This window comes from Dunckerocampus dactyliophorus, chromosome 2, assembly GCF_027744805.1.
Source record: "Dunckerocampus dactyliophorus isolate RoL2022-P2 chromosome 2, RoL_Ddac_1.1, whole genome shotgun sequence".
NCBI lineage: Eukaryota > Metazoa > Chordata > Actinopteri > Syngnathiformes > Syngnathidae > Dunckerocampus > Dunckerocampus dactyliophorus.
The window spans coordinates 10583697-10609478 of record NC_072820.1 but is presented as its reverse complement, the minus strand read 5'-3'; the positions used below and the strand labels follow the sequence as shown (position 1 = coordinate 10609478).

Here is a 25782-nt window from a genome sequence, read left to right as displayed (position 1 = left end):
CTCGACTTTCTCATGAATATGCAGAAAAAACATGACTTGGCATTCTGTACTCCTTTGTTGGCACATTGTGGTTTTAGGTGTATGCAGTCCACTTATGCATGTTCTCATGTGCAACTTAGTTATGCCTAAAATAGGTGCAAATGTTAGCACAACTTCCACACATCTGCTGTGACTAAACTGCATAATAGGTTTCCCCTTTGCCAGCCAGAGAATACAAAATTATTTGTTTGCCTCTGCTTCCCTCCCAAAAACTCATCCACTGTGGGGGAAAAGAAGAATATGAATTGTTTTACTAACCTCAAACGTTATAGAACATGAGTATGATGAATGGGATGCTAGCTTTTACCTGTATACACATAGATTTCTCAGCGGCATTGCCAGACATCCAGTCGTTGTTTAACCTGATCTCAGTTCCCCCGAAGTGTTGAGCGCTTCCAGCGGCACCCTGGCGAGCCACCAGATGACATAGCCTCAAAGTTGGAGGTCGGTTCACGGTTATTATAATGGGAAAAAAAAAGGTTTTAGATTAAGAAACCGCGCTGGAATCTGTTGGTCAACCTTGCTTGTTACATCTCCCATTTTAAAAAACACTCCTACGTGGCGCAACAGAGGTCTCATTACAAATCAGTATTGGTGATAGTCCTATTGATGGCCAGCAGTAAGTATGAGGGCAGATTCTGAATACAAATGAATGTCCTATTTTCATTTAATATACTCTGAACATACTCTGTTCTTATTTGGTGCCACACTCCAACCTCCACTACAAAGGTGTATTACTGTAGTCATTGAAATCTATACATTCAACCTAGTCTGACATATTATTTGTGGGCTGTGTGTTTCTGGCTTGGCCCAATGTGTGTTTGTGTGTGTGTGTGTGTGTGTGTGTGTGAATATGTGTGTTACAGAGCCGCAGCTGAAAGGCATCGTGACACGACTGTTCAGCCAGCAGGGCTTCTACCTGCAGATGCAACCGGATGGAACCATCGATGGCAGCAAGGACGAGAACAGCGACAACAGTGAGTGCAGCCTTTGTATCATTTATCAGGGTGCATTAATAATGATGCCACGTGGTCCTGCATGTCATTATGCAATTGTAATCATTATATTCAAGTGTGCAGCTAAAACTCTCACACCAAACAAGGTTTAGTAATTCAAATCCAATCTTTAAAACAATGCTTTCTTCCTTGCAGCAACACTAGTCTGACACGGGAGTTCTAATGAAAACATTTCCTTTCAAGCCTGTTTTTTGGTACAGTACCTCAAACGAGCGAGCACACCCCTCACATTTCTACAAATATTTGAAAATATCTTTTCTTGGGACAACACTGAAGAAACAACACTTTGATACAATGTGAAGTAGTCAGTGTACAGCTTGTGTAACAGTGTAAATTTACTGCCCCTTCAAAATAACCCAACACACAGCCATTCATGTCAAAACCGCTTCCGAGAAAAATGCATCAGAGTGTCATTTGTTCAGTTTTACCCCATGAGAAAATGTAATAAAATATTTTCAAAAATGTGAGAGGTACTCTCTTCTGTGTGGTGCTGTGTATTATTATGAAGTCACAGCACGGCAAGTTGAACTGTTAGCAGCACATCTTGTGAAGCTTGACCCTGTGAGCATCTAAACCAGGGGTGTCCAAACTTTTTCCACTGATTTTTTTTGTAGCACAACATAGTATGTGCTCAGAAATGATATATATTTCAAGAAAAACGTGCATCTCAGCTTTGTGATATAGATGAAAAAGCCTTTTCGTACTATGACCATTGGTCTTTGCTCTTTTTCTTTTTTTTTTAATTTTCCAAATATTTCAACTTTCATCTTAAATAATCTGTGTAATGTTCTTTTTGTAATATCAGGACTTTATTCCCATAATATTTTCACTTTTTCCCCAAATGAATATTCCAAAAATTCCGACTGTATTTTATTTGTTTCTCATAATATTACGACTTATCAATTTTTAATTTTTTTTTCAATATTTTTTCTTTAATATTTCAACTCTATGCCACTAAAATGTGGAAAAAAGACCTAAAAGACTAAAAGGAGTTTATTCTCAACTTTTTTTCTTGTTAGAATATGACTTTTTTCTCTTAATATTTTGACATTATTCTTGTAAAATTACAGCTGTTTTTTTTTTAAATTTCTGCTGTTATTTAAAAAAATTTTCGGCGTTCAAATATCATCGTTAATAGGTTCTAGACCCGACCGCGATAAATTAATTCCTTATGTATAAATCAAATATTTTTGTAGTTAGAGAATAAGAAACCTGTTAGGACCTTCTACATATAATTTCTAATATTATTAGAGCCCTCTAGACATAGAATAACACCCCTATAGTCACATTTACACTCATATTACCCAATATAGTAGATTCATTAAGCCATTTAAGACATAAATAAGACTAGTGCTTGTGTCTTCCGGACGTGTGAACAGGAAGTGACATCGGGGATTCAGAGTTTAGCTTTAGCGGAATTACGGCCACAACAGTACCCCGTTTTATTGTTATGTTTATAACAATTATGATGATAATTATTATTATTATTGTGCCTGTTGTGAGATAATTCAAAACAGCAATAATTGTTGTTGATGGAAATCAAGACTGGTCTGTGTTACTAGTGGCCAGTGTAGACTACAGTTCATCAACGTCCTTTAATCCCATCCATCCATCCATCCATCCATCCATCCATCGTCTATGCCGCTTATCCTCACTATCGGGTCGCGGGTATGTTGGAGCCTATCCCAGCTAACTACGGGCGAGAGGCCTGTAATTACAACTGTATTTGTTGTTTTGTTTGTTTTTCATCACATCACGACTTTCTTTTCTTTAAAGCATTGGATACAATTAATCACAATATTTTAATTAACAAACTAGAAATGTATGGAATCAGAGGGTTAGTCTTGAACTGGATAAAAAGCCACTTAGCAAACAGGAAGCAATATGTGAAGCTAGGAGAATATACATCTGCAAGCCTAAATATATAATGTGGCGTACCCCAGGGATCAGTACTGGGGCCAAAACTGGCCAAAACTTTGAACATGTGGAATTATGAATTGTGATATGTGATATATACTGAAATGAAATGAAATGTTCAAATCAAACAATCAATCAATTAATATTTCAACTTTATGCTACTAAAATGACATTATTTTATTTTTCATCACAATGTTATTTCTGTAAAATTACGATGTTTTCTTGCTACATTACAACTTTTTGCTCTTAATATTTTGACATCATTATTGTAAAATTACTGCGGATTTTCAATTTTTTCTGCTGTTGCTTTTTTTGTTTTTTTTTAGTTTTCTTCACAAGTTATATTTTTAAAATGCCAGTAAACCAGTAAAGAAACATCTGCGGGCCACAAACAGATGCGGGTACACTTTGGACACCTAGCAGTAACGTAATGACAAAAATGGCACATTCTCTGTCCTGGCTGCTTGGTACAATATCGCTAAAGCGAGCCCACATCAATAAAGACAAGTATCGATGTGACGATACATACCTACCAGGCACACACAGTAAACCTTCCCCTATTTGTAACTGTGTTAATTCTCTATGGCCTTCATGTGTCACCAGTTGAGTACACAGTTGTTTAAGTTTGAATACAGTGATTAACTTATTGAACTTGACTGATAAAAAGCGTGACGTGTGAAGCCTCCATCTCCACTTTCTTCAATGCGACACCTCTGTCACATGTCATCAAAAGGAATCAAATCGGTGCTATTTTATCTTTGTTTTATGTAGTTTAATTATATAGTAGTTAACATTGTTTTATACTTGAATGACAGTTATTTAAAACCTTGCCTATCCACTTTTTAAAGGTTTTATAATGGCAGTAGTTGGATTCTGGTACAGATTACTTCAATTTCAATAGCTTCTTATAGGAAAACTTATTCTGAGGCAGACCATCAACCCAGAAAATAATCTGTTTGAATTTAGAGATTCCACTGCATTATATAACTCAGGCTTTTGTGATAGTTTTCTAGGAAAGGAAGGATCAAGGAAAAACATATGTCAGTGTCAGGATGGTCTCTCAGTCTGGAGAGACGCCAAACACGAAACCAATCATGATTTTTCTTGTCTGAAAACATCTTGCCAAAGCTTCTGGACCCTAGCATCCTTCTGGTGGAAAGAACAAGCTCTCTGTGTCATTCGCTCTGTGTTTTATGAGAATAAACCCTCAGTGAGAACCATTTATACATTAATGTCAAGGCATGGTGTTCAGAAGAAGAATGATTAGTGCAAAATGGGGGAAAGAGTTACCGTAAGTGAAAAACATTCCTAAAGACACGTTACTTCTGTGCACTTGAAACACATTTCTGTTTTGAGGCACCGGTTGTATTCTGAAGGTTTTTCTACTATGTTGAGGGCTTTCCCGCCTTTAGGTAATCCTCTTGTTCAGCAGCGATGTCAGCCCAGGGATGAAGGGCTGCGGTGAATAATTCAGCCGCATGAAACTAAAAATACCACCCTCTCCGTTTGTACCCGATAAATAATTCTCCACATGTGATGCCGTAAGCTCACACAGTTCGATGGTAGACGCAGAAAGAAAGAAGAGGGAGAATGCAGGCGGAAGATCAAATGAGTACAGAAAGACTTAGGTATTCACATCCAACACCTGTGTATTGATTGTGAGGCTGGATTATTTGAATAATACATTACCCTTCCAGCCTTGAACCATGCGCCTCTATGACCTGCAACATCCTCACCAGCAGCTGATGGAAACAGTCATTTATTATCAGGGGAGGTTTTCAGGTTTGGCTAAACTGATGGTACTGATGGGCATGACGGGACCTGCATACAAGTTGCGACCTAAACCCGGTGCATATTGCAGTGGCACTTTTATATTACTGTCTCTATTTCGCTACTGAATGACAAAAAGATGGAGAGCAGCCACTTGACTGTAAGGCATCATTTTAAAGTGGCCAAGAGCTCGAATAGCTTGTAAGTACATGCTACCTGGTACGTCAAATATAATGGTACAGTGGTGTGGAAAAGTGTTTGCCACCTTCCTTTTGCATATTTGTCACACTTAAATGTTTCAGATCCATCCATCCATCCACTTTCTATTCCGTTTATCCTAATGAGGGTCACGGGGGTATGCTAGGGCCTATCCCAGCTGACTTCGGGCGTGAGGCGGGGTGAAATGTTTCAGATCATCAAACAATTTTTTTTCTAAAAAAAAAAAAAATCTAACTAATTTAAATATGAGTCAATGACAACACAACTGAACACAAAATGCAGTTTTTAAATGAAACTTTATTATCAAGAGAGAAAAAAAAATCCAAACTTACATGGCCCTGTGTGAAAAAGTGATCCCCCTGCCCCCCGAAAGAAAGTAATTGAGATCTAGCAGTTTGGAAAAGGTTATAAAGACATTTCTAAAACTTTGAGACTCCAGCAAACCACAGTGAGAGTCATGAGCCATTATCCACAAATGGTGAAAGCATGGAACAGTGGTGAACCTTCCCAGGAGTGGCTAGCCAAACAAAATTCCCCCAAGAGTGCAGCGATGACTAATTCAACAAAAAGAACATTAAGGCTCATCTCAATGATCCCCAAGAGCTTTGGGGAAATACTCTATGATCTGGTCTGATGAGACAAAAGTTTAACTTTTTGGAAGGTGTGTGTCCCATTACATATGGCGTAAAAGTAACACTGCATTTCAGAAAAAGGACATCATACCTACAGTAAAAAAAGGTGGTGGTAGTGTGATGGTCTGGGGTTGTTTGGCTGCTTCAGGACCTGGAAGACTTGCTGTGATAAATGGAACCATGAATTCTGCTGTCTACCAAAAAACCCTGAAGGAGAATGTCCGGCCATCTGTTCGTGACCTCAAGCAGGACAATGATCCAAAACACACCAGCAAGTCCACCTCTGAATGGCTGAAGAAAAACAAAATGAAGACTTTGGAGTGACCTAGTCAAAGTCCTGACCTGAATCCTACTGAAATGCTGTGGCATGACCTTAAAAATGCAGTTCATGCTCAAAAACCCTCCAATGTGGCTGAATTACAACAATTCTGCAAAGATGAGTGGGCCAGAATCCATCCACAGTGCTGTAAGAGACTCATTGCAAGTTATCGCCAATGCTTGATTGCAGTTGTTGCTGCTAAGGGTGGCCCCTAGCAGTTATTAGGTTTAGGGGGTAATTAGTTTTTCACACAGGGACATGTAGGTTTGGATTTTTTTTCTCCCTTAATAATAAAAAGTTTCATTTAAAAACTGCATTTAGTGTTCAGTTGTGTTGTCATTGAATAATATTTAAATTTGTTTGATGATCTGAAACATTTAAGTGTGACAAACATGCAAAAAAAAAAGGAAATCAGGAAGGGAGCAAACACTTTTTCACATCGCTGTAAATGCTATTGAAGGCTGTGATACCTTATTTTATGAATTAACACCCATGTTCGCAGAAGGTGTTAATTTGATCGACTTTGATAATTGCCGGCACACACTGAAAGATATCATTGGTTCTGACACCTTCACACTCCATTTGTGTCTGATGCTCGCAGGTGATGGATGGAATGCAACACGGCTTTCAACTCGAAGGTGCTCATTTCAACCCATGCATGAAACAGCAGTCATATTTGATCTAGATGTTACGTGAGATGCACGGAGAATGTCTCCAGCATAGGGGGTTATGTTTCTTCCAAGATTTTAAATTCCATAGTACAAAATTTTGAAGGTACAAAATTTCAAACATGAAAATATGTTGTAGCGGAGGTGGTGGAGTGTTATTTAAAAGAAATAAATATAAAGCATGATTTCAGTGTTCAGTGAAATTCCGTCCTCACCTATTCATTTAACTGTCCTTGTAAACATGAATGAAGCCAATTAAAGCAAAGTTCCAGCTAAATCACAACACATAAAAGTGAATACTGACTCACCATACAGTATCCCACAAGTGTGTACAGCCCTCACACTTCAACCATTTTATTTCATCTCTTCAAGGCACAAATGTAGAAAAACAATATTTGCATATAACCTAGATTCAAGCAGTATAGATTCACCAGAGCTGCACAGGTTTTTCCTGGAATCCTCTGGTGGATGTTAGACACCGTACGCCCCTCCACCTTCCTTCCGCTGGAGGATGCCCCACAGGTGCTCATTTGGGTTCAAGTCTGGAGGAGACATACTTGGTCACTCTGTCACCTTCAACTTCACCTTCCTCAGTAAGGTGCTTGTTACCTCTGAAATGTGTTTGGGCGCTTTATCGTGTTGGCACTGACATGTGTCGAGTTTCTCAAGTGCATGTTGGAATTCACGTTTTCCTCAGTGAAAAAACACAATAATCTTGCTACTCACTTGTTTACAGGTACTTAGACAATAATGGCTGAGTGTTGAGTCATTTTCAGTGGATGATAAGTCAATATTGCTATACAAGCTTACACTGACTGCTGTAAAATATATACACTATTCATTCCTGTAGTAATGTCCCTTGAGAAGCCATACCGCGACAAAAATGAAACGAAACAAAAAGAAATATGAGGGGTGTATGCATTTTTGCCTGTTTTGTTGCACAACACCAACATACTACAGCTGGAAGCTGGTGGAAAATCTTGAGTAGTACCTTAACAGTCCTTGAATTTAGCCTAGGAAAGGTATTCAGAACCCGGGTTCTGAATACCTCACAGGATAACTGGAACATAAGCACTTAACAAACCGTATTCTAATACACCATATTTTCCTATTGTCCTTCTACGGCAAGCCTTCTTGAAGACAGCTGAATGTGTTTGAAAAGAGGGGAATTGTGTGGGATACTCGGCAGAAGTGTAAGAGAGACGGAGCCAGCCATCAGAATGACAACATGCAGCAGTGTTGGACAGGGAATGGAATTTTTAGTGAGTACAGACAGAGGGTAACCAAGGGACACCAGAAGATATAAACCATTCAGAGGCTCCAGAGTCTAGAATTTAGGATGCAACAAGACTCCTATTATGCCTTTGTAATGTCTGCGCTTCAAGGGTATACATTACTGCAACAGTTGCCCGTGTGAATCAGCTGCGTCAGTGGCCCGGGGGCAGCCATCGACAGTCTACAGCAGCAGTCGATATTTATTGAGCGAAATCGAATCTCCTCGGAGCGCAGTCTTGTGTTGGCACGTATCCTCTCGTCCCCGCTGGCCCCTGATCTGATCACGAACGATCATCTCTAACAATACAGGGAATCTGCAGTGCATAGAGAATGTCCCTCCACACACCATCCGGAACCAAAGTCCATGAAAGTCACCGTCCTGTCCTCATTCAGTGGAAGGAAAGCCACAGAGATAGCGGTGAATCATAGCCACTTTAATGAATAGAAAAGAAGCAAATTGCTGCCGGTTTGACATTTCCAGATAACCAATGACCTGAATGATGAGAATTTCTAATATTCATACATTGCGGCCATCAACATGCTCAAGGTGAGTTTAGGTCATCTTCTTGAGCTACTTACACTTTCTTTAGAATATTAAAATGTGCTGTCATCATTGGGCATCTCGCTGTAATTTATGACAATTTAACAACACACCATTATGCCATGCCTACAATACTTTTAGATATACAGACATGAGTAAATTGTGCTCGTCTGTGTTTTTATTGCAGCACTCTGGCGCCAATCAGCATTCAGTGATAACGAAAGGCGATAAAGGCTCTGAGGCGCCTCGCTTATGTTGCCGAGTCAGTCAAATCTGATGAAAGCTCGCCAATGTTATTGTGATAAAGCAGAATAGCTGAATGCCTGAGTGGAGCCTTTTTTGTTGTATTAGTTCGTCCTAATGTATTGGGGGTGGATATTCTTTTGTCTGACACATTTTACACTGGAGGATTTGCTTTTATTTTATTTTTTTTTAGAATTGTACTTCATACACTAATCTTGTTTGATGCAGGCGGTCATAATGTAACAATATAAATGCCATTTCATGCAACCTCAGCGGCCATTTGTTTATCAATCAATAAGTACCTGTCAGGCAAGTGAAGAAGGAGATGGTAATGATGGACTATATACAGACTGGTTTTATACTGTAGAGCAGGGGTGTCCAAAGTGCAGCCTGGGGGATATTTGTTGCCCGTGGATGTTTTGTTGTTGGCCTGTGGCAAATATAAATCAATTCTATAATATCATTTAATGACAAATTATAAAAAATAAAAAACAACATCAGCAAAAATGGAAAAATCAGCAGTCATTTTACAGGAATAAAAAGATTTTCTTAAGCTGTAATACTACGAGAAGCAAACAAAACAAATAGAGTTGTAATTTTTGGAAAAATAGGTTGCCCAAAATGTATGAGAAAGTGCAAAGGAAAACATACATAGCTCTCTTTGATGTATCGTAAATGCCCATGTATTTACTAACAAGTATATTGTACAACACAGCAGCAGCAGAACCAATGTTGTTATAGCCAAGTATATTGTACAACACAGCAGCAACAGAACCAATAAAACAAATAGAGTTGTAATTTTTGGAAAAATAGGTTGCCCAAAATGTATGAGAAAGTACAAAGGAAAACATACATAGCTCTCTTTGATGTATCGTAAATGCCCATGTATTTACTAACAAGTATATTGTACAACACAGCAGCAGCAGAACCAATGTTGTTATAGCCAAGTATATTGTACAACACAGCAGCAACAGAACCAATGTTGTTATAGCCAAGTATATTGTACAACACAGCAGCAACAGAACCAATGTTGTTATAGCCAAGTATATTGTACAACACAGCAGCAACAGAACCAGTGTTGTTATAGCCGTAAGGAGCAAACCGGCATGAATACAGCTGAGGAGTTTGTCAACAACAGTGTAACATGCATTAGTTTCACACTAACAGCTGAGTAGCACAAGCAACATTTAAAAGTGCATGCAGAGTAAAGCTGCTGAATGCTGACCACCCATGATACTTCAAATGCAGCTGCTGCCATTTTGTGGAGTTAATACATCAGGAGGTTGCCTACAGCCACAGATGTTAATGCCAATGTAATAAATACAATAGACAGAAACGTTATTTGTTACATACTGTTGCTTTAATGAAGTTACTTAAGATGCAAAAATAGCTCATGTTCGGGGATAAATAACGAAATGTTTTCAATCGTCGACACAGTGGCTCCTTCCAATCTGCTCATCAAGTTTGACAAGAAAATGAGTAAGCCCCAGTCCCGTCATGCCAAAGTTTTACTTTAATGCTCCTCTGGCAGACTGCTGGACTTCTCATCGTCCACATCTTGTTCTGTTCACTTTGCTGCTGTCAGAGCGCCAGCAAGGCAGTACGGAGAGTGATGAGTGAGACACTTTCATGTCTATAAGAGTTAAGTGAAAACTAAATAGTCCTCTTCTTTTCCTTTTGTCTCTTTGTATGTGTGTCTACCATCACCACCACTACCTCTTCACCCAACTCTGCCTGCAGCCCTGTTTAATCTTATTCCTGTGGGTTTGAGAGTGGTGGCCATCCAGGGAGTGAAGAGTGGCTTCTACATTGGCATGAACGGCGAGGGCATGCTCTATAGTTCGGTAAGACCCAAACTTTGAGAAAACGTACAGTATGTGTGTGTGTGTGTGTGTGTGTATGCATTACTAGTATTTATTCATTCAGCACATGTTTTGTTCTGTCCTCTTTGATGAATATCCAGCATTAGCCAATGCTGAAGAGCCCTTGTGATGTACTGTTATTGTGTTGTTTTGCACCACTTATCCTCCCACTTTGTTGATCAAGCAGCACTGAACATGTTTTACATTTAATTTGACATCGAGTTCAGGACATCTTGTCTTTCTGACTCACTGAATGTAGCAACAAACAAATGGATGATTTCAACTTAGAAAACACGGGAAAAATATGGAGAAATGCTGTTGCCGTGCCAAAATGGTAAAGAAGAAAGGAATTGAGCCACTATAACGCTGATAATCAATAAATACACAAATGCCCTTTACGGGGGTAGCTCGATTAGCGGCCAACCCGGTTAGCGTGTCTTTCGGTTAACAAAGAAAATTTACGTGAGAGTTTTGCCTCAATTTGCATACATTTTCCAGTTAGCATAAAACATTACGTGTGTCTTGTCGTGTTAATACACTGCATGAGTCCAACTGTGTTCTTAATGTCTTTTTATCACAAAGCATCCTTAGCTTGCCAACAAAATGTAGGAATGCTAAACAAATTTGAAATATGTAAAACCAGGTCTGTGATTAATCTGTTAAAACATGACTTGAACTTTAGTTTGATGCCTTATTCACTTCTCTACCCCAAATATTAAAGATGTTAGAGCACATTTCATACGGAGAAATAGTGCCTTTGGCTCCCATTGCTTTAACATTGGGTCAAGACAAAAGCTGTGATCGACCCACGGACTTTGGCAAGTGCAACCGTACTGCAAAATATAAAATAACTTAAGCTGTGACATTTGTTTTTAAAGTTAGCAGAGCAGCCATTTACATGTTTTTGATCATCATAAAGTCCACGGAAGAAAATCAAGTGTCATAATTTTCATGTGTGCACTCGCCGTTGCAGCAGCACGCTGTATTCGTTTCCACGCCACACTACAAATTGCATGTACACAGTAATTCCAGGACATTTTTTGCACCATCAGATTTTAATGAAATTTTATCTGCAGATAGATATAAAAGTGAATTAATATCCTATATATCTTTTATCTTGTACTGAAGCGCTGATCCTTGAGTTTGAAAGGCTTAAAGTTGGACTTCACTTTCAAAGCAGTTGTATGATTCGATGTGGTTCAAGACTCGGTATAAATTTGAAGTTGAAAAGGACGATGTAATCTACCCAACAACCACAAAAAATACACCCGATATCCTATGAAAAAGCTGCATTTTCCCAGACGTCCCCATGTACTTCCGGGGATTGTAAGATTCCTACAAAATGGCAACCAGAACCGGAAGTCAGCAAAGTCGCTGGTCTACGATTTCATCAGCGGTTAACTCTAAAAAATGTAAATACAAACCAGGTTTTTATAGGTCTACAATTATAGTTTTACATATATATATCGGTATAAAACAATTCTAAATGCATATAAATTACAAATGAAAGGGATGAATGAACATTTACTTTTACCTTCATTGAAGACGTGACTGTTCCCAAAGATACAATGTGGGAGCGAGATCAACCAACACCTTTCCCGTCAACACCACTTTCCTATTTTGTCATGACTTATTTCTTGAACTCAAGTAGTGTTTGTCACCTTCTTTATCAAAATGCTGGCACTTTCTTTGGTTTCATTTTGGGTTATTGAGGTGAGAAACTATTGAATTCAAGAAATACGGTACTCATTCATTCATTTTCTATGCCGCTCATTAGGGCCGCGGTGGTATGCGGAGGCCTATCCCAGGTGACTTTGGGCGAGAGGCGGGGTACACTCTAGACTGTTCGCAGGGCACATATAGACAAACAACCATTCACAATACATTCATACCTATGGACAATTTAGAGTTGCCAATTAACCTAACATGCATGGTTTTAGAATGTGGGAAGAAAACAGAGTACCCGGAGAAAACCCACAAACACACGGGAAGAACATGCAAACTCCACACAGAGATGCCAAACGGAGATTCGAACACGGATCTTCCAGATCTCCTGACTGTGTGGCCAATATGCAAACCACTTGGCCACCGTGCGGCCACTACAAGAAATAACTCATGACAAAACAGGAAGGTGGTGTTGACGAGAAAGGTGCTGATGTTGCTGCCGGATCGTGCCTTTGGGAACAGTCACGTCAAGAATCATGTTTCAGTGAAGGTAAAAGTAATTTTAAATGTCCCTTTCATTCATCATTTATATTTATTTATATGTATTCTGAATAGTTTTCCGCATATAAAACTGTAATTGTAAAACTATAAAAACATGTTTTGTGTTAACATTTTTGGCCATCTGGAATGGATTAATTGAATTTACATGATTTATTTTGGGAAATATTGTTTTGGTTCACATCTGTTTCACTTAGAGTTCTCCTGGAACAAATTAATGATGCTAACCAAGGTTCCACTGTACTATGCAAATATGCCTCCTAGAGCAGGGATCTCAAATTACACCTAATTCGGGGCCGCTGGAGGTAGAGTCTGGGTGACACCGGGCCACATAAAGTATTCAACAAAAAAAGGGTTTCAAGTATTCCGAAAAAGCGCAACTGATCCAATCTTCATTAATAACAGTTCAGAACATGTACGCTTCATCAGAATATACTGTATGCTTCTGTGGCCTATTCCTTGCTGCCAGAGACCTGCACCAGCATCACTGGGAGTACTTCTGGCTTCTGGCTTCCCAGCATACTTTGCGGCGCTTGTTTCATTAGAAGTTTCATTTTTAGAGTTAACATATTAGTTGTTTATTATTCCCCATAGTAGTAGTAGTTGCCCGATGTTTGTTTACTTTCATGTTACATGTGGCGCTGTCACTTGGGGTTCACACCGTGATTGTAGTAAGTGTTCTAGTCCAGTAGTCTAGTACAAGGGAGAGGAGTCTTGAACTTGTTTTGTTATGTTTGTCTCTGTTTATTACTATTTATTTATTACGACACTGATTGTTATATACGATTTCTATTCATTATGGAAACATCTTAATAATTACTAATCACTAATCACCATATTGTTACATTACCTTATCACTCTTTTATGTATGAACAAAATCACATATGGAATACAGGAAGTGAATAAATGTACTGCAACAGGTGCGGAACGGATGGGGGGTAGGATTAAATAAACTTTGCTTCTTCCTACTGCTTTTGGACATGTGGAACTGTGAATTGAATGATGTGATGTATTCCATTGTAACTTGTATGCATGTTCAAATTAAATTAAACCATTACGATTACCATTACCATTGAGTTCCAGAAATGAATCTTAAAGCCCAGCGGGGGTGTAAATATCATGCCGATGGATTTCTTATGTGGTGTAAGGATGTGAGACGCGCGCACAGGCGAGTGTGGGTAGCGGATCGCTTGGTGGGGGTGGGTAGAGTCACGGATGTCAAATTTAATTTTGCTGCCTTTTACAGATAGGTTTCTGTAGTACGTTGGAACGTTTGACATGCAGAGGAAGTGAAAACGAGGCAAAGATATATATACAGTAGAATCAGGAAGATGGCCCTAGTTGGCATGGTTATATAACTTCCAGTCTTATGGCACTTAACCCAGTTGGAAATTCCAGAAAAAAAGAAAGCAAGGTGCTGGACTGTTAAACATAGTTAACCATAAATGGAATTTTCAAATTGCCCATCTGGTCAAACTTAAAAAAAAAAAAATCCTAATCAAATTTGAAGGACAGACCAGTGTGTGTTGCATATGTTGATGAGAGAGCAGTTTTGTTAGATGGGAGATCCAGATGGCGTACATTCTGCTTGAAAGATGCAACGTCCAGTGTCATCCCCCACAGGTTCAGGCCACAGGTTCACAAAGTGGTTTCATTCATAACTTAAGGCTCATAACTGTGCACACAGTCTTATTATAAACCCTCCTCCTACCAGCCTAATTAATGTTAAATAGCGCACAGGCCGTCATTGTGTGATTTACTGAAATGATTCCAAATTGAGGCTGCTCTCTGACCCCTGCCCCTTTCATGAAAGCACCATTTGCGTCCAATGGTGTAAGGATTATTATGAATTACAAGCCATGCAGTGCCCTTGTGTCAAATGGACAGCTTTCAACCTAACAGCCATGACACTCCATCCATCCTTTTAATTATCAGTTTTATGTGCCGGAAAATGCAATTTTGACCTTTCCCGCCACGTGCAAAGGGAATGTTTGTCGTTTTCGTGACTGCAGAAAGGGCATTTTAATTAAAAACATGGCATAAATGCACTCTGCTCCCAAATGGAGCAAGTCTGGTTGCTGGGATTGGAATCATGGGAAATCAGTATGCATCAGTAGGTAGAATGCAGGAACTGGGCCTTGGAGCCTCGGAGTGCCACAGAGTGCTCATAGATGGGCCAAATTAGCATACAGCATGTGATGCAAAGCACATATTACTGCATCTGATTAGGCGGTCCAGGTTGCGTGAGAACTTGGTATGCATTTCAAGAGAAACATTTGTGCTCTTCATTCACACATTTATGTCACCGCACTCGGTGCAATGACATCCATAAAATAACCTTCACTTTTTACATTGAGTACATTTAACTTTAGTATTGTTTGCCCATGCTGTTATCTGTCTGACAAGCTCTTCATATCTCACCGAGCTCGTTTTATTGTCTTATTTTTTGCCTCTCTCCTAAAATCCAAAGATGCACAGTTCTGTCTCCTGGGAGGTCATTACTGAGGGATATCCTCCTATTTCGGTCACGCTTCCCTCGCTGCTCCTTTCTTTTCCCGCTGCCTTGTTAGCGAAGAGAAGTCGCAGCGGCGCGGCAACATGAGATTTAGGAAGCCATTTTAGTTGCTGCTGGTGTTCATCAGTTAAAGTGGTCGGTGTTGATTGGATCAAGCACTGTTGATGCTTTTGCTGATGAGGTAGTGGGTGAGCAGGTATAATGCAGAGATGCTTGTGTGGAGTGGTTTGGCCCGGTTAGTGTGTGTGGGTGCTGAGCTGCTACAATGAAGAGATCCCTTCCATTATTCATAACGTCTTCTCAATATGACCTAGTTTGCTGCACACAGCAGTAATCACTACTTTATCTATCTATCTGTCTGTGCATCTGTCTGTTAATCTAACAGGCTGTCTGAAAGTCTGAAATCAACAGTTACGATAAAAAACTCGAAAGAGTTGAAGCAAATAGTCTTTGTGAGCCACTCACCACTCACGCCATCATAAGGCTGGACACACTATGTGTTTATGTTCATGAAACAACCACACACAAATAGTGTTTTGAGGACAAGACGTAATTAGTATGAAGACAACAAGAGAGTAAAATTGTTCCGTGACACTTGGAAAAAGTTACTATGTACCCCATGATCGTGATATCCACTTGTGGCTTCCCAGTGGGACAAAAACAAGCTCCCAACTAACTGCATTGCTTGTTTGTTTTGAAAACAAAATGTCACTGTGGTCTGCGATTGGCTGGCGACCAGTCCACGACCTGGGGCCGTGAGCTCTATGATGTTGACCACCGTTAGTGAAGGGGACCATAGCACCAAGTCTGGCCTGAGGGTGGTGGTTGCAATCTCTGGGGGAAAGATTAGTTGCTTGCCAATATCAGCTAGCATCTTTCAATCTCGGGCTATGGCGAGCTGTGCATTTTCTGGTTTGGTAGCTATGTGGGTAGGCTGTTTCTCTCCCTCTTGGACGAATGTTGGCACAGAGATGGAATTGGCAGCTCTCAAGGGCAAGGAGTTGATGGTGTTCCTTTTGATCTCAAGGGCTGCTGCCAGACTCTTGAGGACCTGATTGCACGGCCTTATGTGAGGCTGGTCCTACAACTGGTCAAGATGTGTTTGAGAGTCGCTGAATTTGAGCAGAGCGCGCAGGTTGGGTCCTCGCCATACCACTGGTGAAGGTTTTTTGGAGATGGAAATGTGTATGTAAAATTAATGTTAAAATCTCATCTCGTCGCGTCGCGTCTCGCTCTCATGGACCCAATCTTGTGCATCGTCTTGTCTCGTGAGTTGGGTGTCTCGTGACACCCCTGCTCACTGGTAACCAGAGTGATGTCTGCATGTGTTCTTCAGGTAATGATTATCACGGACAAGATGATATTTTTATTGGAAATGCCTTTCACATCTTATTTTTTTTATTTGTTCATGGCATGAATAATCCTTATAGTTTCTGCTAATTAAAAACAGTTATTTTCTGTCCCACATTATACATAGAACTAACAAGGCCTAAATATTGTAGACTGAAGAATTCTGAGAGAAAATTCAGTGTTTTTCTCCTTGACCACTGGGACATTAGTATGTGTTTGTGGTTTGATTTCAGTCATTTATCATCACTGTCTTCTCTGGAAGGACTTCAGCAAGGTCGACACACAAGCATATTCTGGCTCTTCGGAGTGAGACTGAGAAAAACTATAAACAGGGAGGAGGTGAAAGGATAGAAGAAGGGGAAAAACAGTTTGAAAGAATATATCAGTATAGACCATCCCTGACCTGCATCCTTGCTGGACTATGAATAAGCTCCCTGGGAGTTCCATGGCAGTCCTGGGGTTCTCTGTTAAGTCTTCTTTTGGGTACAATAATGGCACAAGCCCAAGTTCAAATGTCCTTCCCAAATCCTTTTGCAAGTCAGGAGCCAAAGAACACATGTCAGCTAACACTGATTAGGATGCCAAATGCATTCAACCAAGTTCTGCTGGCAACCCAGTTTTATATCTATTACATGTCACGATTTGTGTTTATGTTTCATTTACATTCCTGTCATCTGCCAACCCACATCACCACTTGCCCTTCACAGGCAACCCACACTAAAATCACCTACCTAATTAGTACAGATGGAAATCATCAAAACTGAGATACTCCACAGTACTCCACACAAGATTCCTCGATGAACAGGGTCGAATACCTTCTCCAAGTCCACAGAACACATGTAAAATGGTTGAGACAACTCCCATCCACCCTCATGGATCCTGCTGAGAGTATAGAACTTGTCCGCAATTCCACAACCAAGTCGAAAACCACACTGCTCCTCCTGAATCCGAGATTCCACTATCTGGCAGGCCCTCCTCTCCAGAACCCCTGATTAGACCTTACCAGGAAAGCTGAGGCGTGTGATCGATATGGGTTCATGGACACTCCGAAATGTCTTTATTATGCGTGTGTGGGTGGTCTAAATAAACAGAAATGCAATGACAAATCAATAAGTGGATACTCTTATCACTCACTTTGTAACTCTTAATGCGGAAGTACAATTTGTGTGCCCTGAAATCCCAGAAAATTCACTCAAAACGTGAATTCAACTTAAATGACGTGTTGTCTTTGAACACAACTGGTGACAAGTGCACATGAAGAAACACTTGTGCTTGAACATGGTGTTTGGTATGGACAATCTATGACAAGCATAAAAGTCCAATAGCAAAACATCGCTCGGGTTCAGATCAGGGGATCCATGCCTGCGGATCACGCCTCTCCAGGTCTGACAAGTCCTCCAGCAAAACAAGGGAATCCCCAGGGGAGCACTCTTTAGTACTCCCTCTAGGGAATCCAAAAATGGTGGGTAGTCGGAACTGCTGTTTGGCACATAAGCACCGATAGTCAGGACCCATCCCCGCGCCCGAAGGCGAGACCCTCTCGTTCACCGGGTTAAACTCCAGCATACAGGCCCTGAGTCGGGGGGGTAACAAAAATTGCCATCCTTACCCATCGCCTCTCAATGCTGGCAACGCCAGAATGGAATGTTCAATCCTTCTCAAGAGGACTGGTTTCAGAGCCCTTGCCGTGTGTCGAGGTGAATCCAACTACATCTAGCCGGACCTCGCGCACCAGCCACCACAAAATATATTGTTAACCTCTTAAAAGGTTAAGAATTTATTATTTTTTTTAAAGCTGTGGCGCTTCCCCTGAAGTGGTGCCTGGTGCCTCACACTTTATATACTGTACCGTATTTTCACGACCATAAAGCGTATCGTATTAAAAGGCGCAGTCTCAGTTACAGGAGCTATTTTTGTATTTAACACATACACAAGGCGCACCGTATTATAGGGCGCAGGTATGCACGGTATCGTGTCGCTCAAAAGTCAGTGAGGAAGTGACAATGCTTTATTTCTATAGATAAATTAAGAGCAGAACTCTCATTCAGCTTATCAAACCCACTTGAAATCAGGATGGTCATCACTCAACACAACAGTCTCAGTCATGGTGCACAACTAAAAACATCACACAGCAACACAAAAACAGACAAGACACTACCGCTACTTTTGCAGAACAATAACTAACAACTATGTAGCTCAAAAATGTAACTTTAAGAGCACCAAAACACTGCCGCAAAGCACGCTGGGGAACCGGAAGTGCTCCCAGCGACGCTACAATATGCTAGCATGCATGCTATTGTATGTTTTTAAAAAGCCAGCGAGAGCAAAACTGAGTTTGGTTGTACTTTATTGAAGTATTTAACAATGTACTCACATTATTTTTGATAAATCCTCATCCACAAATCCATCAAAGTCCTCATATTTTGTATCCCAACTGAACAGCGGGGCAAGTTCTCCATCAAATGGCCCAGATTCCCTGTCGTCGTTGTCAGTCAGTCTCGTTGCTGTGCGGCGCCTCAGAAATGATGATAGCTTTTGTGGAAGCTCGAACAACAGTGCATCAGACACGTTAGCCCAAGCATCCCCAATCCATTAGTGAAGCTGTGTTCGCTAGCTGTCATTCATCGCTCCCACGCTGCTCGCAACTTCACTTTAAACGCCGTGTTTACATCCATTCACAAATAGTGGCGAAACTCGCACGACGCTGCCTCCCAGTGTTAGTGAAGCTGTGTTCGCTAGCTGTCATCTATCGCTCCCACGCCGCTCGTAACTTCACTTTAAACGCCGTGTTTACACCGATGTCCGGCGGTTGGGGTTCCTTCGTCAAGCCTCCCGGAATGATGTTAAGCTGGAAGTTAATTTGCTGCACTTGTGACGTGTGTGAAACATTCGGTCTCTTTCCGTACACGTCACTCAGCCACCCAGCCATTTTCTCCTCGTTCTTGCAGCCCCTTTGATTGGTCCGGCTGGAAACTTTTCTTCCTCTTAAAAACCACCACAGGTAGCAGTTTCTGTCCATTACCATGGCAACCAAGCACAACAGTAAAAGCCAACTTCCCGTGCCCCGTTGTGTGTGATGTGGAAAGTGAGCGGCATCCGCTGGATGTTGCTGTGCCACGGTAGTTCTTGCCCGGATGGATAGATGGTGCCATTTCATAAAATATACTTATATAACTACTGGGGCGTGCCTTTAGCGTCCTCAGTCACGTCCCTTTCCTCTATACAAGCAGCGTGTCGGCAGGAGACGCTCCCAGTCAGTCGAGCGGAGCGCTCATAAAAGTCACACAGCAACACTTATACTGTAGATTTTGGAAGTCGGTACACACATACGGCGCTCCGCATTATAAGGCGCCCCGCCTATTTTGGACAAAATTTAAGACTTTTAAGTGCGCCTTATGGTCGTGAAAATACGGTATATTATAAACTTAGTATGTGTTATTTGATATATTTAATATTATTATAACAAATATTTGCGCATATAAATGGCAATTCCCTAACAGACACGTGGTACACGCTGCAATTGAAATTGTGACTTCTTAGCTAGTTTTAACACGTACCGAGGTTTTACCAAGTGTATTAAATGGCACACTGTAAATAAGCTGTTATGACTTGTACAGTGTCTGGTTTGCAGCACTAAGAACTATATGCGTCATTATGTTTCAGACAAAACGTTTTTGGAACCATTCGGCATGCATTTTATTGTGTGTGTGAGTGAGTGGGTCGCACTCCTGTAGGGTGTTTATTCCTCTTCATTGTGTACCACTGCGCTTGTGGTGCACTTGTGTCCATTAAGTAGATTTCATTAATCATAAGACTGCGACCCACGCTTCTCACCTCATTTTTCCCACTCAGTCATCTGCAAACAAGGTGCTCTGACAGACGTCAAAGTCACTTTATCATTCCGAAGAGCTCCTTTCTCCACATTCTCCAAGCCGACTCATGGGGCAACGTCCTTGTGGCTGTGTGTTATTTAAGAGGGTAATGCTGTGACTTTATAGGAACAGTAGAGTGCTCGTATACCTGTAACGAATGTTCTTGACCTGATTTGGGCAGAACAGATGATGACGGGACGATGCCCGCTGGTGTGTAATGTCATTGTCTGCCTCTTACCCTCATACACACACACACATACACACACTCCTGCCGCCAGACAGGCAGGACCTGACCCTCTGAGCCCCGACAGAGATAGAGACGTCTGCAGTTTGACAGAATGTCCGCAGGCCCAGATAACTTCTCGCACCCGTCCTCCCTGCTGCTGACCATACAGTGCCGACCATGTGACCTCACCTTCCCAAAGTCCTTTACGCAGCTTGCCTTGGGTCTTTTATAAACCTGCTGTCATACTTATAGACAGAAAGCTGTTGCTAAGCTTTGTAATGCTGCCCGAGCATACTGACGGTCCACATCCGTGTTCTATTTAGGTGGAAAATTGCGGCCTTTGTTTTTAATTAGCCAATACTTTATGACACCAATGAGACAAATACACAGACAGATGAACAAAGCAATTAACCGCTGAATATCTCATAGCCGCATTGGAGCTATAGTGTTATTTGTGTTGCATTTAATTTGCAGGCAATATGTGTGTGTTGTATTCACAGTTTGTTGTACTGCCCTCAAGTGGCCCAAAACACCATTATGGATTCTTAATGAACCTTTAAAGACTGGTTAAATTAGTGCTACTGTTGCAGAGGAAAAACATATAAATATACCGAACATATACTGAAAACATACAGTATAACGTAATCCCTCGTTTATTGCAGTTCATTGGTTCCAGACCCAACTGTGATAAGTGAAGTAGGGTTCCATCTTTATATATTGGAAAATTAGAGCATAGAAAACCTACCTGATTACGACCTTCTAAATATGTTTTCAACATTATTAGAGCCCTCTAGACATGAACTAACACCCCTACAGTCACCTTTACACTCGTAAAGGTGATAAAGCCAATATAGCAAACATAATAACAGAAAACAAGATTTATTAGAAAGAAATAAGACATAATATCGACTCACACATTTTTTTCTGGACGTTGTACTTCCTGCGGTGCCTATTGTCTCATCAGTGTAACATTACTGACACCTAGTGACCAGTGTAGAATACTACATATCACATCTTTGCGTCTTCTGAATGCTTCTTTAATTTGTATTTTTGTTCATTTAGACTTTTATATGCTTGAAAATGCTTAATTTAGGCCAATAATACATCAAATTGGATTAAGTATGCATCTTTTTTTACTAATAGGCTGTACTCAACCAAAAAACAGCAATCATTTATTAATTCATTTATTTTGAAAAACCGTGATGGAGTGAAACCTCGAAATTCGAACCGCAAATTGGCGAGGGACGACTGCACTGATTCGTTGTGCATCATTAATTAATAAATTGTAAATGTAGCAGGTGAAAATACTCAGCAAAGCAAACCGCAACACCGCTAAATCCCCCTCTCTTTCTTTCTCTCTCTTGCACGCACACATGCACGCACACACACACAGAAATACACACACGTTAACAGCATAAATGGTCACCTCCAGCAGGAAGCGGAATTGGACAACTTTAAAAGGGAACAGAAACCTGCAGGAGGTATTGTGAATGAAATACACACACACGCAGACACACAAATACACTACTTGCTTTATGACACAAATGACAGAAGGCTGCATTAAACTAGCCAGTTGTTCTGCATGCATTTTGCACTTTGCACAAATACATCCATCCATCCATTTTCTATACCGCTTCTTCCTCATTAGGGTCGCGGGGGCATGCTGGAGCCTATCCCAGCTGACTTCGGGCGACAGGCGGGGTACACCCTGGACTGGTCGCCAGCCAATCGCAGGGCACATATAGACAAACAACCATTCACACTCACATTCATACCTATGGACAATTTAGAGTCGCCAATTAACCTCACCTGCATGTTTTTGGGAATGTGGGAGGAAGCCGGAGTGCCCGGAGAAAACCCACGCGCACACGGGGTGAACATGCAAACTCCACACAGAAATGCCCAGGGGAGAATCAAACCCAGGCTGTTCCTGTATTGGCCAACGTGCTAACCACTAGACCACCGTGCGGCCCTGCACAAATACATCTCATCTTCAAACTGTCTGGTTCAGATGAAGAAAAAGAAGAGCATAAAGGGCACATTTTAAAGATGATCTATTCAAGTCAAAGCTATCTGTGCATGATACTGTTGCTGTTCTGTCTGGTGTTCTTATACTTACAATACTTTTTTAAACTGTGGCTTATCCGGGTTGGGGGGCAGCAGCCCACATGCTTTCAGGAAATATGTATAATTTAGAGACGTAAAATTTGGCCCATGCATCAAATCAACTAAAGAATGGCTTCACTGAAAGAAAATTTTAGTTTTACACTGGATCAACTCGAGCCCAGACCTAAATTGAACCCAATTTAGTGGTTTTGAAAGTGTGGCATAGCCTCCATGCAGAACATGATACCGCTAATACCTCCCCTATTCCCCCCAAAATGTATTTTCCAGAGTATGTTTTGCGTTTTCTGCTCCAGACTGTTTATCTTATTTTGCCTTTAAAAACAACTGACATTAGCACAGCAGGTTGTAAAAATGTTTTTTTAAATTTTCCTTAGGGGGATCTACCCTACATTTGCAACTTTTCAGATTTATGTATGTGTTTACAATGTTGCACAGTCATCACTCATCAGTCATCGCACTTTTTCCCAAATTAATTAATTCATACAGTAAATGATTGCTGTTTCGTGGTTGACTATCACCTATTTTTAGGGATGGCCGATATTGGCTTTTTTTTTTGCCGATATCCGATATGCTGATATTGTCCAACTCTCAATTTCCGATTCCGATATCAACCGATATCGATACCGATATGTGTAACACACTTATTTTGGCTCTAAATTGCATTTTAAAGAAAACAGGTCCAAATTTCACATAAATAATACAAACTTTGACTGTACAAACAATGAATGACTGTGGTTTCTCTCTTGAACAGAAAAGTTGCAACAGTACAATGTTTACCTTTGAGTAAGGTCTCTGCAGCAGAAGCACTCCTGCACCACTCTCCCGTCCAGTATCCAATATCGATACAATCCTTAGTGAAGACTCATTTGCATGTTGCTGTGCTGTAAATGTGCTATGACTCTCACAGATTTTTCATAGTGGGCGCTACAGTTTCAGAACATATGAGACACTGCGGTTTGGCACTGGATTGTGGAAGAATGAACATATACTGGTCCCTCCTTTCACTTTTAAATGTTCGGTTTTCTCAGTCAACGTCTTACTTTTGAGCAAGCCATGGTTCGATTTGAAGATTAGCGGCATAGAAAGTGGATGGTTGGATGGTTCCTGGCAAGTAAACAATTTCATTGGCTCATTTTGAGTGACGTCACTGACTTTGCTGTCACATTAACCGTAATACTTGAAGTAATTACGCCCGCAAACTGTCGCTGCGATCGGTCCGCGAGCATGATTGTGTTATTATATTTCCCATTCACTTTAATTGGTCACGGGTTCGTAAAGGGCCATCACTGGGTCTGTATCCGGACTGATGTCCACCATTTGGGGATGGCTGCCACAGACATGTGAATGAATGAATTGCGTGTGAAATGAGTGGGAATACAGTGTTTTCCACAAATTATGCTCTCAAAGCGATGTTATAATGGCCAAACCATGCAGTTTATGGGCCAAATACTATCAAAGGTAATTGTTAAGTCTTACCTGTGAAATGTTATTCCCTGGGATTTGGTTTGCAGCACATGAATGTGGCATCTTCTCCACTCCAACTCTTGCCACATCCAATATGGTAGTGACATTGACTTGATGCGGCGTCTGAATGAATATTGAGTCTGGAGCCAGCTAACCACAATAAATGAGGGACGATCGTTCTACATGACGAGGAAGTGCCATATCATGAGCTTGGTGTGTTTTTAACTTATATATATGTCTATGAGCTACCCTGCTAATATTATCGGACATCCCTACCTATTATTAGTCAAAAAATATTGAAAGACAAGTAGTATTCTGGTCACTAGGCGGCAGTAAAGTTACACTAATGATATATTAGCTTACATTACATTACCTTAACACTGCATGGGGTCAGCCATGGCATGTTTGACATGACGTAGTGACAGCAAGTTCTTCTCCTATTCCGTGTGGAAGTGGTATTTTTTTGGCTTCTTAATTTGTCCTTTTTCCCCACTCTGTTTGAAACACTTTCTTAAGTTTAGAATAAATAAATTGGAGGCCAACTAGTTAGCTCGGCAGCATGCTATGCTTAAAGCAGCGACCGTCCCTTGTGTTCCTGCAGTAGTCCCATAGCCGCGCATAAGACTTGCGCAATGTGGTGTAAACAAAGAATACAGTAATAGGAGTGTAAAGGTGACGAAAGGGGTGTTATTTTATGTCTACAGGAGTCTAATAATGGTAAAAAAAAAAAAACATATTAAGAAAGTCGTAAACAGGTTTTCAATGCTCTAACTATATGAAAATATTGCATTTATTAATATTGAATGAATATTGAGTCTGAAACCAGCTAACCACAATAAATGAGGGATGATCGTTCTACATGACGAGGAAGTGCCACATCATGAGCTTGGTGTGTTTTTAACTTATCCCTGGTTTCACTTTTAAATCTTCATGAGAATTTCACAAATTTAGGACGTCTATGTATGACAACTTGCTGCTTGCCCAGAAACTACTTCTGCTCAGTACCATTTGTTGCTTTTTTGGGGGGGGAAATGGCAGCCAGAAAGTATTTCTTTGGATGTAAGTATTGTATATCTAATCCGAAGTAAGGCAGCAAAGGAAAGATTATTTGTTTTCTGGGGTGATAAAGACCTACCTCAAGGTCACTGCTCTTCTGCTCTCATCATTTCATGTACAACAGTTTCATGAACAAAGCACACAGTTGGATTCTTGAAATAATATCCAGTATCCAATTATTCTTTACGGTTTTGCTGATAACCATTAGAACGTAAACAGATGGGGGGGGGGGTCTCTAGCCCTGAGCATTGGTGGGGTGTCCGTGTGGGACGCTGGGATCGACCTCTGATCAATCGCAACAAAGTATGAGTGACCAGGGGAAGAGGCTGTGGAATCAGAGTGTTTCGACCAAGAGGAGAAGAATGCAGATGTGCCATAAATATACCTTGAGATTTACTGTTTTTATCTATCCATCCATTTTCTATGCCGCTTATCCTCACTAGGGTCG

General features: G+C 40.7%; 1 protein-coding gene across 3 annotated transcripts in view; it reads left to right on the top strand.

Annotated features, from left to right (window-relative positions):
- Positions 1 to 25782, top strand: part of fgf12a (fibroblast growth factor 12a) — a 46051-nt gene that overhangs the window by 12708 nt on the left and 7561 nt on the right. For all 3 annotated transcript variants that reach the window (XM_054755463.1, XM_054755473.1, XM_054755481.1), the window contains 2 exons: positions 906 to 1016; positions 10380 to 10483. In XM_054755463.1, coding sequence (XP_054611438.1) covers positions 906 to 1016; positions 10380 to 10483 — 215 coding nt within the window. The remainder of the gene's footprint in view (positions 1 to 905; positions 1017 to 10379; positions 10484 to 25782) is intronic.